At 46.7% G+C, this 17,196-nt stretch overlaps 1 protein-coding gene across 1 annotated transcript; it reads left to right on the top strand.

Moving 5' to 3' along the window:
- The first annotated feature begins 2,825 nt into the window (after nt 1-2,825).
- Nucleotides 2,826-17,177, top strand: LOC119942799 (olfactory receptor 56B1-like). The gene is made up of 5 exons (XM_038763761.1): nt 2,826-3,418; nt 13,645-13,730; nt 14,706-14,794; nt 16,953-17,066; nt 17,118-17,177. The coding sequence occupies exons 1-5, from the start codon at nt 2,826-2,828 to the stop codon at nt 17,175-17,177; spliced, it is 942 nt and encodes a 313-aa protein (XP_038619689.1).
- Nucleotides 17,178-17,196: the final 19 nt, after the last annotated feature.

Genomic DNA, 17,196 nt, shown 5'->3' with positions numbered 1-17,196 from the left:
TGATACCGTAGTCCAGACAGGGTAGGATGAGAGCTTGAACGAGCAGGGTAGCAGTTTATATGGAGAGGAAAGGGCGGATTTTGGCAATGTTGCGGAGGGGACCAGCAAGGAGAATCAGATTCCTCCTGAAAGGGCTTGTGGAGACAGCTCAATCCATCAATCAACAGTATTCGCTGAGCACTTACTGTGTGCAGAGAACTTTACTAAGTACTTGGAAGAGTTCAAGGTAACAGAGTTGGTAGACCCGTTCCCTACCTACAGTCTAGAGATACACATTACTATAAATAGATAAATTATGGATATGTTCACAAGTGCTGTGGGTCTGAGGGAAGGGTGAATAAAGGGTACAAATCCAAGTGTAAGGGTGATGCAGTAGGGAGTGAGAAAAAAGGAATGGAGGGCCTAGTTGGGGAAAACCCCTTGGAGGAGATGTGCCTTCAATATGGCTTTGAAGGTGGGGAGAGTTATCGGCTGTCAGATATAAAAAGGGAGACTTCTAGACTGTAAGCCCACTGTTGGGTAGGGACTTTATATGTTGCCAACTTGTACTTCCCAAGCACTTAGTACAGTGTTCTGCACACAGTAAGCGCTCAATAAACATGACTGATTGATTGATTGATTGATTGAGAGCATTCCAGGCCCGAGGCAGGACATGGGCGAGAGGTCGACGTTGAGATAGATTATATCGAGGTCCATTGAGTAGGTTGACATAAGAGGACTGAAGTGTGCAGGTTGGGGTCGTGTGAATAAGATAGATGACTCTATATCTCGCTCACTGCTTCTGAAGAACAAACAGTTGAAGGTGGCAGTCTGGGAGGGAGGGAAGGGAGTGCTTTGTTCAGGTGAGATGGGATGGGGTCAGAGGCATAGGTGAAGGGGGTGGATTTTGAGAGAAGGCAGATCTACTCTTAAGATACTGCTGGGAAAGATGGGACAGTTGAAGAAAGGGCAGGAGGGAGGGATTGGAGAAGAGCAGGGGAGATTTTTAGGGCGATCATGTTAGTGATTCCAATTTTCTCAGTGAAGTATGTGACCAGCTCATTAAGGGCCAGAGTTGGGGGTGGCAGAGAGGCTGGGTGTTTGAGGATGGAGTTTACCAACTGAAACAACTGGCAAGAGCAATGGGCACAGGACTCAAGACGAATGGAGAAATAGTGTTGCCGGGCAGAGGAGACAGCAGAGTTAAAGCATGCAAAGTTGAACTGGAAGTAGATGAGGTCAGCTTGATATCTGGATTTCCACCAGCAGCACTCTGTGGCTCATTCATAGGCGTGAAGGAAGCAGATTGTGATTTTGGTTTGTTGTCTGTCTCCCCCTTTTAGACTGTGAGCTCGTTGCTGGATAGGAACTGTCTCTATATGTTGCTGATTTGTACTTCCCAAGTGCTCAGCACAGTGCTTTGAACACAGTAAGAGCTCAATAAATACAATAGAATGAATGAATGAGTGAATCCAGGGCTGTGGGTTACTGGTGCATGATTCATGAGGGAATAAGGGATTGAGTGAGTTGAGTTCAGTGGAGAGGTGGGTGTTGAGGGTGTCAATTTGATACTTACCAAGTGCTTAGTACAGTGCTCTGCATACAGTAAGTGCTCAATAAATACAATTGAATGAATGAATGAATGAATCAAAGAAAGGCAGTTTGTGTATGGATGCTAAATGGTTCACGCTAACTTGAGAAAATTTAATAGGGTCAAAAGATCAGAGGCCTCTGTTTGGGAACAGGACAGATTTGTTGAGTGGGAGTGTGTGGGAGAGAAGGTAGGAGAGGACGTTGTGGTCAGATAGAGGCATTTCAGAGTTGGTGCGGGAAGAGATTGTACAGTGACTAGAGATTATGAGGACTAGGGTGTGTTCAAGGTGGTGAATGGGCAAGGTGGGATGGAGCAGGAGGTCAGTGGAGTTGGGAAGTAATAGCAAGTTTGTACCAGAAGGGTGATCAGGAACATCTATTTGGATAGTGAAGTCCCCAAGGATCATTGTAGAGATGGAGATAGAAGGAACGTGAGAAAGGGATCAAAATGGTTCAAAAGTCTGGAGGTTGGTCCTGGTGGGTGGTAGATGATTGTGTCTAGTATCTGAAGTGGGTTGTAAAGGCAGATGATATGGGCTTCAAAGACAGGGAACGAGAGGGATGGAGGAAGTGGAACTGTGTGAAAACGGCATTGGGAAGTGAGAAGAAAGCTGATTTCTCCCCTACAGAGGGAGGAAACTTGGAAGGAGGGTCACAGTGGACTGAACTAAACCAGAGCTGCAGAGTTGGCTGGTCAACAGTAATGCGGCTTTGCACAGGTTCCACCACTGCCCCATGATTTCTGATTATAACTGGAAAGGAGCTACGATTTATAGTACCAAATTCAAGATTAAATTATTTATTTTTGCATTTGAAGTTGTACTAAAAGTTGCTTTTTTTTCTATTTTTTCCAGATAATCCAGGAAGGGAATCACATAACCATCTCCAGCCGGAATAAACTTTGATCTGTATCTTTCAAACAGTAGACATATCTCACCCACCAATTGGCTGGCAAGAGGGCACAGCATATTTTATTGCCTCTTACCTTCTTTCTTTACAGGTTTGGCTTGCCACTCACCCCAATATCTGGGAAAACCTGAATTTCCCCAGCAGTGTGTCATTTTGGGGGCATGGAAATTTGATTTAACATCTTCCAGATACACAAGAAAATCAGAAAGATAGAGAGGCATGTGAGCAATTATTGTTCCAAAAATCAGAATGAGGCCCCTGATAGAGGGGAAGTAGAAGTGTTGGGTAATAGAACGATAGTAACTTCAGGCACTTCCTGCCAGATGCCTGTGCATCCCAAAAGGATGTTTATGTCCACCAGCACCACCAATGGCTCCATCCTCCAGGTAACTGAGTTCATCCTAATGGGTTTCCCAGGCATTCACAGCTGGCAGCACTGGCTCTCCCTGCCCCTGGCCCTGCTCTACCTCTCGGCCCTCTTGGCCAATGCAATGATCCTGCTCACCATCTGGCAAGAAACGGCTCTGCGCCAGCCGATGTTCTATTTCCTGGCTGTCCTGGCCCTAGTGGACATGGGTCTGAGCACCACCATCATGCCCAGGATCCTAGCCATGCTTTGTTTCAACGCCCGCACCATCAGTCTCTCAGAATGCTTCTTTCAGATTTATGCTATTCACGTCTTCGTGGGGCTGGAGTCCAGCATCTTCCTTTGCATGGCAATTGACAGGTATATGGCCATCTGTCACCCCCTCCACTACCCCTTTGTCATCACAGAAGGCTTTGTCCTCAAGGCCACCTTGTTCATGGTGTTCAGAAATGACCTCCTAGCCATTCCATTGCCTGTCCTGGCTGCAAGGTGTCATTACAGCTCCAGGAACGAGATTGACCACTGTCTGTGCCTAGTTCCCAGCTGGCACTGCGACACATTGAGCAGACAGTGTGGCTCAGTGGAAAGAGCACGGGCTTTGGGGTCAGAGGTCATGGGTTCAAATTCCAGCTCCACCAACTGTCAGCTGTGTGACTTTGGGCAAGTCACTTAACTTCTCTGTGCCTCAGTTACCTCATCTGTAAAATGGAGATTAAAACTGTGAGCCCCCTGTGGGACAACCTGTTCACCTTGTAACCTCCCTAGCACTTAGAAGAGTGCTTTGCACATAGTAAGCACGTAACAAATACCATTATTATTATTATTGCTATTGTTATTCAGAACGATGAGATCTAATCCTCTCTAACCCTAGAGTTTCCTCCAAAACCTACCTCCTACAGCTGAAATTCAGGGCAGCAAACTCCATGAGGTCAAAGCTCTTCAAACCTTTCCAACCTAGAAAGTCACCTCCGCAGATGTTGTTTATACTTTCCCAAGGACTTCAGGAAGTGCTCTTCACCTAGTAGGAGCTCCATAAATTCTTTTGATTTACTTGGGGCTGAATGAGATGTAGGGTAAGTGCTTCAGTAGGGTAAGTGCTTCAGTAGGGTAAGTGCTTCACCTCCCTTCTCTCCTTCTACTGCCCAGCTCGCAACCTCCGCTCCTCCACCGCTAATCTCCTCACTGTACCTCGTTCTCGCCTGTCCCGCCGTCGACCCCCGGCCCACGTCATCCCCCGGGCCTGGAATGCCCTCCCTCTGCCCCTCCGCCAAGCTAGCTCTCTTCCTCCCTTCAAGGCCCTGCTGAGAGCTCACCTCCTCCAGGAGGCCTTCCCAGACTGAGCCCCTTCCTTCCTCTTCCCCCTCGTCCCTCTCTCCCATCCCCCATCTTACCTCCTTCCCTTCCCCACAGCACCTGTATATATGTATATATGGTTGTACATCTTTATTACTCTATTTATTTATTTATTTTACTTGTACATTTCTATCCTATTTATTTTATTTTGTTGGTATGTTTGGTTCTGTTCTCTGTCTCCCCCTTTTAGACTGTGAGCCCACTGTTGGGTAGGGACTGTCTCTATGTGTTGCCAATTTGTACTTCCCAAGCGCTTAGTACAGTGCTCTGCACATAGTAAGCGCTCAATAAATACGATTGATTGATTGATTGATTGATTGATTCAGTAATTTAGTACAGTGCTCTGCACACAGTAAGTGCTCAATAAATATGATTGAATGAATAATTATGCTATATCTTTTTGAAGTGGCTCTAAGCAGCGTGGCTCAGTGGAAAGAGTCCGGGCTTGGGAGTCAGAGGTCGTGGGTTCTAATCCTGGCTCCGCCACTTGTCTGCTTTGTGACCTTGGGCAAGTCACTTAACTTCCCAGTGACCTCATCTGTAAAATAGGGATTAAGACTGTGAGCCCCACATGGGACAACCTGATCACCTTGTATCCCCCCCAGCACTTAGAACAGTGCTTCACACATAGTAAGCACTTAACAAATACCATCATTATTATTATTATTCTGTGTTTTTCCCTTCATTGCATATAGAAGTTAACATGCACTATCTATTCAATGTCACGTTTATTAAGCACTTAGTATCTGCAGAACACTGTACTATGCTCTCGGGAGAGTATAATATAACAGAATTGGTAGGTATTTTCCCTGCCTACAAGGAGCTTTCAGTCGGGAAGGTGAGACAGATATCAAAATAAATTATGAACATATACATAATTGCTAAGGGACCAAGTGTTGGGGACAAAGGGTGGGGTGAATACAGGGTTCAAGTCCAAGTGCCAGGGTGTTGCAGAGGGGAGACAGAGTAGGGGAAATGAGAGCTTAGCCAGGAAAGGACTCGTGGAGGAGATGTGATTTTAATGTGGCTTTGAAGGTGGAGAAAGCAATCCTCTGTTGGATATGAATTGGGAGGGATTTCCTGGCCAGTGGCAGGAGGTTGGCAAGAGGTCAGCAGTGAGATAAAAAGGATTGAGGTGAGTGAGTAGGATGTTGTTAGAAGAGCAAAGGGAGAGTGCTGGGTTGTGGTATGAAAACAGTGAGGTAACATAGGCAGGGGCAAAGTGATTGAGTGCTTTAAAGTCAATGGTAAGGAGTTTCTGTTTGATGTGGAGGTGGATGGGCAACTACTGGAGGTTCTTGAGGAGTGGGGAAACATATTTTGTACATCATCCGAGCAGCAGAGTGAAATATGGACTGGAGTGGGCAGAAGCAGGAGGCAGGGAGGTTAGCCGGAAGAGGTTGATGCAGTAATCAAGGAGGGATAGGATAAATGCTTGGATCAACATAGTAGAAGTTTGGACGGAGTGGAAAGGGTGGATTTTAGCAATATTGTGAAGGTACATCTGACAGATTTAGTGACAGATTGAAAATGTGGGTTGAATGAGAGATATGAGTCAAAGGACAATGCTCAGGATATGAGCGTGTGAGACAGGAAGGACAGTGGTGCTGTCATTCAGGTCCATCAGATTCTCCTTGAGGGCCAGGAACATGTCTACCCACTGTACTGTATTGTACTCTCCCAAGCACTTAGTACAGTGCTCTGCCCATAGTAAAATATGATAAATACGATTCATTGATTGACTAATAATAATAATGATGGTATTTGTTAAGTGCTTGCTGTTGCACCAACTCTGTTATAAGCACTGGGTTCATACAAGATATTCATTTGGACACAGTCCCTGTCCCACTTGGGATTCACAGTTTTAATTCCCATTTTACAAATGAAGTGACTGAGGCACAGAGAAGTTAAGTGCCTTACTTAAGAACAGTCAGCAAACAAGTAGCCGGTATTAGAAGCCAGGTCCTCTGACTCCCAGGCCCATGCTTCTTTGGTTGATTGACTGACTGATATTTCTGAGAGAGTAAGAAGTACCCAGCCCCTTACTGGACTCTAACGGAGTTTCAACAAACATACGTTGATGGTCATCACACTGATCATGCTTTCATATAATGCATTTACTGGCTCAGTCCAGGAGTAAGGAAGAACTTATGTTTTTCCTAATTCCTGGGCAGATTTGGCATTGAACATCTGATTCTCTAATCCAGTCTAAAGCTGTGGGAAAGGCTGCTAGGATCCAAGGCTGAATGGTCAGCTGTAAGCAAACTAGACTACTGATGCTCTTCGCCTGTCCCACTGTAGACCCCCAGCCCACATCCTTCCCCTGGCCTAGACTGTGAGCCCACTGTTGGGTAGGGACTGTCGCTATATGTTGCCAACTTGTACTTCCCAAGCGCTTAGTACAGTGCTCTGCACACAGTAAGCGCTCAATAAATACCATTGAATGAATGAATGAAATGGAATGCCTTCCCTCCACGCATCTGCCACACTAGCTCTCTTTCTCCCTTCAAAGCCCTCCTGAGAGCTCACCTCTTCCAGGAGGCCTTCCCAGACTGAGCCCCCTTTTTCCTCTCCTCCTCCCCATCCCCTCCTTCCCTACCTCTTTCCCCTCCCCACAGCACTTGTATATATTTGTACAGATTTATTACTCTATTTTACTTGTACATATTTACTACTCTATTTGGTTAATGATGTGCATATAGCTAAATAATTCTATTTATTCTGACAATTTTGACACCTGTCTACATGTTTTGTTTTGTTGTCTGTCTCCGCCTTCTGTACTGTGAGCCCGTTGTTGGGTAGGGACCGTGTCTATATGTTACCAACTTGCACTTCCCAAGAGCTTAGAACAGTGCTCTTCATACAGTAAATGTTCAATAAATATGATTGAATAAATGAATGAATGCTCTTTCCATATCTGAAATTCCTTTGACCAAATGCTCAAATTGCTTTGGACATTTGCTGCAGATCTGGGGTCCTGGAGGGAGCAGACTCAACTTGAACTAATAATAATAATCCAGTTTGGAGAAATAATGTCAATTTGGATATTGAATTAACTATTATTAGGGCATGAGCTAGTGGAAAGGCACTGACCTGAGAATCAGAAGGACCTGGGTTTTAATCCCAGCTTTGCCACTTGTTCGTTGGGTGACCTTGGCTTCAGACAGGTCACTTAATTTCTCTGTGATCCATAAAACAGGGATTAAAATGGTAATCCCCATGTGGGACATGGGCTGTGTCCAACTTGATTAGCTTGTACCTACCTTAGTGCTTAGTACAGTGCCTAACATATAATAAGAGCTTAACAAATGTCATTAAAAATGGCTCAGCTACTCGTCAACTCTATGACCTTGGTAAATTTCTTAACTTCACTGTGCCACTGTTTCCTCATCTGGAAAATGGGGATTAAATATTATTACTATTAAATCCTACTCCCTCTTAGACTGTGAGCTCCATGTGAGATGGGGACTGTGTTCAACCTGATTATCTTGTACCTACACCAGCACTTAGTTCAATGCTTGGCATAAAGTAAGCGCTTAACAAATAAACAGAATTAATGACATTATTGTTTTTTTCCTAGCATTAGATGGTTCATTCATTCATTCATTCAGTCGTATTTATTGAGCGCTTACTGTGTGCAGAGCACTGTACTAAGTGCTTGGGAAGTACAAGTTGGTTCTGTGGTCTCCTGTGCCAGTTTAGCTAGACTAGTCTGGAGAAATTTCTGGTTGTGTCCTACTGACCTGTGCCTAACAACACGGGTGCTTTGGCCTGTGCTCTCTGGAGACCCCTCAGTTCCCATTGGGAGCTCTGTCCCCCTAAACATGACAGCCCTCACCCATTTAAAACCTCTTATCCTTCTTTAACGACTTTGACCCCTTCCTCACATTCCTTCTCTCCTTCTCCATGTCCACTCTGATCCTCGGAGACTTCAATATCCACATGGATATCCCTAACGACTCCTCAGCCGCCCGCCTTCTATCTCTCCTTGACGCTGCCAACCTCTTCCTCCACCCCACCTCACCCACTCACCAACTTGGTCATACCCTCGACCTCATCATCTCCTACCGCTGCACTGTGTCCACCCTCACCAACTCTGTGATCCCTCTCTCTGATCATAATCTTCTCACCTGCCTCCTCACTCACACTCCTTTCCCCTGTAAATCTGTATTACTCCCTCACAGAGATCTCCGCTCTCTGGACCCCACCCATCTTTCGGAGCGCCTCACACCCCACCTCGCCGCCCTCTCCTCTCTACCCAGTCTTGATGATCAGATTACTGCTCTCAACTCTACCCTTTCTACTCAGCTAGACTCGCTCACTCCCCTTTCCCTTCGCCGCTCTTGCACCACTAACCCACAGCCCTGGATCACTGCCACTGTCCGCCTCCTTCGCTCTTATGCTCGAGCTGCCGAACACTGCTGGCGAAAGTCTAAACACCATGCCAACCTCGTTCACTTCAAGTTTATCCTTTCCTGCCTTAACTCAGCCCTCTCTTCTGCCAGACAAAACTATTTCTCCTCCCTTATTGACTACCCATGCCCCTATCACCCCCGCCAGCTCTTCCATACATTCAACTCCCTTCTCAGGCCCCCGGTTCCTCACCCTCCTCCTTCCCTCACCCCCCCAACGATCTGGCCTCCTACTTCATTAACAAAATTAAATCATCAGGTCCGACCTCCCCAAAGTCTCTTCCCCCCTTTCTCCAACCCCCCCGGCTCTCAACACTCTCTGCTACTCTCCCATCCTTCCCGGCGGTATCCCTCAGAGGAACTCTCCTCCCTCCCTCTCAAGTGCTACTCCCGGCCACCTGTGCTTCTGACCCCATTCCCTCTCATCTTATGAAATCTCTCGCTCCATCCCTTCTCCCCTCCTTAACTTCCCATCTTCAACCGTTCACCTCTCCACTGGTTCCTTCCCCTCTGCCTTTCAAACATGCCCATGTCTCTCCCATCCTAAAAAAACCCTCTCTTGACCCCCACCTCACCCTTCTAGTTATCGTCCCATATCCCTCCTACCATTCCTTTCCAAACTCCTTGAACGAGTTGTCTACACGCGCTGCCTAGAATTCCTCAACAACAACTCTCTCCTCGACCCCCTCCAGTCTGGCTTCCGTCCCCTTCATTCCACGGAAACTGCGCTCTCAAAGGTCACCAATGACCTCCTGCTTGCCAAATCCAATGGCTCATACTCTGTCTTAATCCTCCTCGACCTCTCAGCTGCCTTTGACACTGTGGACCACCCCCTTCTCCTCAACACGTTATCTGACCTTGGCTTCACAGACTCCGTCTTCTCCTGGTTCTCCTCTTACCTCTCTGGTCATTCTTTCTCAGTCTCTTTTGCAGGCTCCTCCTCCCCCTCCCATCCTCTTACTGTGGGGGTTCCCCAAGGTTCAGTGCTTGGTCCCCTTCTGTTCTCATTCTACACTCACTCCCTTGGTGACCTCATTCGCTCCCACGGCTTCAACTATCATCTCTATGCTGATGACACCCAGATCTACATCTCTGCCCTGCTCTCTCCCCCCTCCTCCAGGCTCGCATCTCCTCCTGCCTTCAGGACATCTCCATCTGGATGTCCGCCCGCCACCTAAAGCTCAACATGTCGAAGACTGAGCTCCTTGTCTTCCCTCCCAAACCTTGTCCTCTCCCTGACTTTCCCATCTCTGTTGACGGCACTACCATCCCTCCCGTCTCACAAGCCCGCAACCTTGGTGTCATCCTCGACTCCGCTCTCTCATTCACCCCTCACATCCAAGCCGTCACCAAAACCTGCCGGTCTCAGCTCCGCAACATTGCCAAGATCCGCCCTTTCCTCTCCATCCAAACCGCTACCCTGCTAATTCAAGCTCTCATCCTATCCCGTCTGGACTACTGCACTAGCCTTCTCTCTGATCTCCCATCCTCGTGTCTCTCTCCACTTCAATCCATACTTCATGCTGCTGCCCCGGATTATCTTTGTCCAGAAACGCTCTGGACATATTACTCCCCTCCCTCAAAAACCTCCAGTGGCTACCGATCAATCTGCGCATCAGGCAGAAACTCCTCACCCTGGGCTTCAAGGCTCTCCCATCACCTCGCCCCCTCCTACCTCACCTCCCTTCTCTCCTTCTACTGCCCAGCACCGCACCCTCCCGCTCCTCCACCACTAATCTCCTCACTGTACCTCGCTCTCGCCTGTCCCGCCATCGACCCCCAGCCCACGTCATCCCCCGGGCCTGGAATGCCCCTCCCTCTGCCCATCCGCCAAGCTAGCTCTCTTCCTCCCTTCAAGGCCCTGCTGAGAGCTCACCTCCCTCCAGAGGCCTTCCCAGACTGAGCCCCTTCTTTCCTCTCCCCCTCGTCCCCCTCTCCATCCCCCCGTCTTACTCCTTCCCCTTCCCCACAGCACCTGTATATTTGTATATATGGTTGTACATATTTATTACTCTATTTATTTATTCATTTATTTATTTTACTTGTACATTTCTATCCTACTTATTTTATTTTGTTGGTATGTTTGGTTCTGTTCTCTGTCTCCCCCTTTTAGACTGTGAGCCCACTGTTGGGTAGGGACTGTCTCTATGTGATGCCAATTTGTACTTCCCAAGCACTTAGTACAGTGCTCTGCACATAGTAAGCACTCAATAAATACGATTGATTGATTGATTGATTGATTATCCACAACTCCCCAACCCACAGTCTTTCCCAATTAAGTCATGTCTTGCCCCTTTTCCACAACTCCCTCTCCCTTCTGTGTTGCTATGAACTCAGATCTGTTCCCTTTAAGCACTGGATATTCATACCACCCTCAGCCCCACAGCACTTATGTACATATTCCTCATTAGCATTGTCCTCTCCTGGCTGCTCCTTTCCAGCCCCTTTTTAGGCTCCTCCTCTGCCAACACCTTCTGACTGTGGGGGCCCCTCAAAGCTCAGTTCTAGGTCTCCTATTCTCCAGGCTAACCCCCACTCCCTTGGAGATTGCATTCACTCCCATGGCTTCAAATACATCTTTACACAGATGATTCACAAATTTACCTTTCCAGCCCCGACGTCTCTGCTTCTCGCAGGCTTGCATTTCCTCCTGCCTTCAATACATCTGTAACCCAATGACCCACCAACGTTTCAAACTAAACATGCGCAAAACAGTACTCCATATCTTCCCACCCAAACCTCATTCTTCCCCATCACTGTAGACAATACCGCTATCCTCCCTATCCCACAATCCTGTAGCATGGCATAAAGGAAAGAGCATGGGCCTGGGAGTTAGAGGACCTGGCTTCTAATTCTGGCTCTGCCATGTACCTGTTGAGTGACCTTGTAGAGTCATTTAACTTCTCTGCATCTCAGTTCCCTCATTTGCAAAATGGGGATTCAATACCTTTTCCGCCTCCCACTTTACTGTGTGTTGTATGTGAGACCCGATTATCTTGTATATACCCCAGCACTTAATACATTGTTTGGTGCATAGTAGCATTGTAATCTCATTATGGGCAGGGAATGTGCCTGCTAATTCTGTTCTATCGTATTCTCACAAGCACTTAATACAGTGCTCTGCACATAGTAAGCATTCAATAAATGAGAAGCAGCGTGGCTCAGTGGAAAGAGCATAGGCTTGAGAGTTAGAGGTCATGGGTTCTAATCCTGGCTGCACCACTTGTCAGCTGTGTGACTTTAGGTATCACAACTTCTCTGTGCCTCAGTTACCTCATCTGTAAAATGGGGATTAAGCCTGTGAGCCCCACAAGGGACAACCTGATTGCCTTGTATCTCCCCCAGTACTTAAAACAGTGCTTGGCACATAGTAAGCACTTAACAAACACCACCATTATTATTACCATTTTTATTAATGTGGCATTGATCTATGGATTAATTTACTGATAAATACCAGTTATTATTATCCTCAACCCATTTCTCCCATACAACCCACATATTCAATCTGTCAACAAATCTTGCTGTTTCTACCTTCCCAATGTCGCTACAATCTGCCTTTCCTCAGCAACCAAACTGCTACTAGACTAACACAAGCACATATTCTAACCTGCCTTGGCTCCTTGCCTCTTGATTCTCCATTACTGGACAGACTTTGTTCTACTGCCTGGATCATTTTTCTAAAAAAAAAGGTTAGTCCAAATCAATCCCACCCTCCAAACTGCAGTGGTTATCCATCCACCTCCGTATCAAAAAGAAAATCCTCACCATTAGCTTTAAAGCATTCAATCAGCTTGCCTCCTTTCATTCATACATTCTTTCATTCAGTCAGTCATACACATTCTTATTGTGTGCAAAGGTCTGTACTAAGCACTTGGGAGAGTATAACAGTAAACAGACACATTCCCTACTCACAACAAGCTAATAGTCTAGAGAGGGAGACAGACATTAAACACATCCCATACACTAGGTAAAAGGGATACATATTTGAATGCTTGAGGGACAGATTTCAAAACTGATGTCACTAAAGACCCTCTCCCTTTTTCTCTGGGGACCAGGTGCTACTCTGGAGTTCCAAGCAGGTCCAAGGCCCAGCCTGCCCTCCCCCTGCAACTGTGAAGAGGCTCTTCCCTGCTCCTTCTCGCTGGCCACTTCTGTTGTATCATACTTTCCCAAGCACCTAGTACAGTGCTCTGCACAAAGTAAGTGGTCAGTAAATTCCAGTGGTTGATCCACTCCTCTATGACCTTATCTTCATGGTAATTTTCTTCAAAATAATCCTCCTGTGATCTCTCATCTAAACTTCTTTCTTAAAAATAACATTATTAATGATAATTTTATAGCCAATAATAAAAAGGATAATAATAACCATTATTATTATGATTATTATGATATTTGTTAAGTGCTTACTTTTTGCCAAGCACTGCATTAAGGGCTGAGGAAGATACAAGTTAACAAGGTGAAACACTGTCCTTTTCCCATATGGGGCTCCCAATCTACGTAGCAGGGGAAAACAGTGTATTGAATTCCCCATTTTTGCAGATGAGGAAAATGAGGCACAGAGAAATTAAGTAACCTTCCCACAGTCAAGCAGCAGACAAGTGTCAGAGCAGGGATGAGAATCCAAATCTTCTGACTCCCAGGCCAGTGTCCTTTCCAAGAGACCATCCTGCTTCTCCAGAACCACCTGCACACCTTGTGACAAATTCCATGTACTTTCCACCAGTTGGGTGAAAGTCTGTTTCCTTTTATGGTATTTGAATGTGAAAACACAGCAATTTCACCCTTATTTCCAGAGAGGGGCAGCATGAATATACAAGAGTATGTCATCCATTCATTCATTCAATCGTATTTATTCAGCGCATACTGTGTGCAGAGCATTGCACTAAGCACCTGGGAAGTACAAATCGGATGTCATAAAGAAGAGGAAGCCAAGCCCAAGGTTAAGTATAGCTGGGGTGCCTTAGAAATATTGTGGTGACCAGCCTTGCTTCTGCGGATGGTGTTTCTGCGAATATGGCATTTTGACTACAGTACCTACGGTGGTCTTGATGGCTTATTGCCTCGCAGTACAGAAAATCTGTCCAACAAGATTTTGCTGATTTACAGTTCTCATGCATGTATGAAGGGACCCTGGGCCTTTGGTATTTACACATGTGCCTGGCAGGAGCGCCAAGGCATTATTTGACGTACTCTTCGTGGGTCAGTGGAAAGAGCACGGGCTTTGGAGTCGGAGGTCATGGGTTCAAATCCCAGCTACGCCACATGTCTGCTGTGTGACCTTGGGCAAGTCACTTAACTTCTCTGAGCCTCAATTATCTCATCTGTAAAATGGGGATTGAGACTGTGAGCCCCACGTGAGACAACTTGATCACCTTGTATTCCTCCCCAGCGCTTAGAACAGTGCTCTGCACATAGTAAGCACTTAACAAATGCCATAGAGGAAAGCAGCGTGGCTCAGTGGAAAGAGCATGGGCTTTGTAGTCAGAGGTAATGGGTTCGAATCCCGACTCCACCACATGTCTGCTGTGTGACCTTGGGCAAGTCACTTAACTTCTCTGAGCCTCAGTTACCTCATCTGTAAAATGGGGATTAAGACTGAGCCCCACGTAGGGCAGCTTGATCACCTTCTTTCCCCCCCAGCGCCTAGAACAGTGCTCTGCACATAGTAAGTGCTTAATAAATGCCGTTATTATATTATACTCTTTCTTGGTCTTCTGTGAGGAGGTGAAAGTGTTTTATTCTTAGGTTGGAAGTTGAAACAACAGCCAAACAAACCCACATTAGGGTCCTACCTGACTCTCAACACTCAATACCTCAGGCCACTCCCAACCTGGGCACTGGAGATTTAGGGAGAAGATGGGGGCCTGTGACCAAAAAACCTTGCCGACTGTTCTCTTATTAAACCACAGTCATTTATCAAACCCTACTCCTTTCCCTCTTCTAGCCATCCCAACCTGAATGGTGTGAACAGGGTGAACATGAGACTGGTGTCCACTACATCCCATGCACTAGGTAAAAGGGACACATATGGGAATGCTTGAGGGCCAGATTTCAAAAATGATATCACTAGAGACCCTCCCTCATGTGAGTAGCTCTTCTGGGCCAGAATCGCTCTGGGGACCAGGTGCTACTCTGGGGTTCCCAGCAGCCCCAAGGCCCACACTGCCCTCCCCCTGCAACTGTAAGGTCATTCTTCCCTCCTCCCTCTCACTATAGAGCCCCAGAACATGACAGTCTCAGCCCTGATGGAACCTGAAGAATGATCAGAGTCCCACTGCAACCCCTGTCAGAAAGGGGAAGTCCTGGCCCCTCTGCAAATCACTGGTGAGTACCCCAGACCAGGCGGGATCAGTTTGGAGAGGACTGATCCAGAGAAGAAAAATCAGACTCCTCCTCACAGTGCAGAGTTAGCAGAGTCAACTCGGGGGGAGGTTCACAGGGAGACAAAAGGAACCACTCATTAATTCATTCAATCGTATTTATTGAGCACTTACTGTGTGCAGAGCACTGTACTTGAGCATTGGCAACATATAGAGACAGTCCCTACCCAACAACTGGCTCACAGTCTAGAAGGGGGAGACAACAAAAGAAAACATGTGGACAGGTGTAAAGTCATCACAATAAATAGAAATGAAGCTGGATGCACATCATTAACAAAATAAATAGAATAGTAAATATGTACAAGTAAAATAAATAGAGTAATAAATCTGAACAAACATATTTACAGGTGCTGTGGGGAGGGGAAGGAGGTAGGGCAAGGGGGATGAGGAGGAGGAGAGGAAAAAGGGGGCTCAGTCTGGGAAGGCCTCCTGGAGGAGGTGAGCTCTCAGTAGGTCTTTGAATGTAGGTATGTGATGCCAATTTGTACTTCCCGAGCGCTTTAGTAACAGTGCTCTGCACATAGTAAGGCGCTCAATAAATACGATTGATGATTGATTGATTGATTGATTTGAAGGGGAGGACGAGAGCTACCTTGGCGGATATGTGGAGGGAGGGCAATTCCAGGCCAGGAGGAGGATGTGGGCCAGGGGGGTCGATGTGGGACAGGCAAGAATGAGGTACAGTGAGTAGTGTCAGCAGCAGAGGGAGCGGAGGATCCAGGCTTGGGCTGGTAGAAGGAGAGAAGGGGAGGTGAGGTAGGAGGGGGAGAGGTGATGTAGAGCCTTGAAGCTGAGGAGTGAGGAGTTTTTGCTTGATAATGTAGGTAGACCTGATAGCCACTGGAGATTTTTGAGGAGGGGAGTAACATGCCCAGAGCATTTCTGCACAAAGATGATCCGGGCAGCAGCGTGAAATGTAGACTGAAGTGGGGAGAGACAGGAGGATGGGAGATCAGAGAGGAGGCTGATGCAGTAATCCAGTCAGGATAGGATGAGAGATTGAACCAGCAAGGTAGCGGTTCAGATGGAGAGGAAAGGGCGGATCTTGGAGATATTGCAGAGGTGAGACCGTCAGGTTTTGGTGACAGATTGGATGTGATGGGTGAACGAGAGAGTGGAGTCGAGGATGACACCAAGGTTGCGGGCTTGTGAGACAGGAAGGATGGTAGTGTCATCTACAGTGACAGGAACGTCAGGGAGAGGGCAGGGGTTTTGGACGGGAAGATAAGGAGTTCAGTTTTGGGACATACTGAGTTTTAGATGGTGGGTAGACATCCAAATGGAGAGGTCCTGAAGGCAGGAGGAGAACCGAGCCTGAAGGGAAGGAGAGAGAGCAGGGGCAGACACACAAAGTTTGCTGGTCAATTGCCTGAGATGCCTTATCCCAGGATTCCTCCCCTGCCCCCAAGACGTGCATTTATATGTTGAAAAGAGCTATTATTTTCAGCACTAGATTCTCTGTGGGGAGAGGAGATTGCACCCAACCTTGCCTTCTGCTACCCAGGAAGAAAGGGACAACAGCACCTGCAGCATGAGGTCTCTACAAACCCCAGGAAGACTGGTGGCCACTCTGGCAGCCACTGTAGTGATGGATAAGACTATGAGCCACACGGAGCCTGAAATATAAATTCACTAGCCACAGCACCTTGCCAATTATTGTATTCATTCCATCATTTTGGCTTTATGTTTTACAGTTTTGGCATTTAGTGTTTTATCACTCCTAATCGTTTCTGTCTCCTGGCTCCTCTCCCCCATTTGGGTTCTCAGATTTTTAACCCGCCTGAGGAAAAGGACAGAGTTGTATTCCACATCTGCATAATTTTCCCAGAACTGTGTACAATGCTCTCCATACAGTAAGTGCTTAATAAGTATTGTTTTTACAATGGTTTCATGGGTAAAATGCTTTGATTTTTGTCCATTTGAAATTGCACCAAAAATTTCCTTTCTATTTTTTTCCAGAGCATTTCTGCGACCTTTGGGGTCAGCCAAGAAAGGACTCTCATAACCATCTTTGGCAAGGCTAAACTCTGTTCAGCTATCTACCAGGCATTGAAAATATTTGCTAGGCAGCGGGTACTCCTGATACTCCTCTGATGCCTCTTGCTTTCGTCTTCCCCTGTTTAGTTTCCCACTGACTCCAAGATCTGGGAAGATCTGCATTTTCCCAGAAGTGAACCCTTTTAAGTTAAATCTTCCAAATCCG

This window comes from Tachyglossus aculeatus, chromosome 2 (assembly GCF_015852505.1).
Source record: "Tachyglossus aculeatus isolate mTacAcu1 chromosome 2, mTacAcu1.pri, whole genome shotgun sequence".
Lineage (NCBI taxonomy): Eukaryota > Metazoa > Chordata > Mammalia > Monotremata > Tachyglossidae > Tachyglossus > Tachyglossus aculeatus.
Note: the sequence above shows the minus strand (reverse complement) of the source record. Positions and strands in the feature narration are given on the sequence as shown.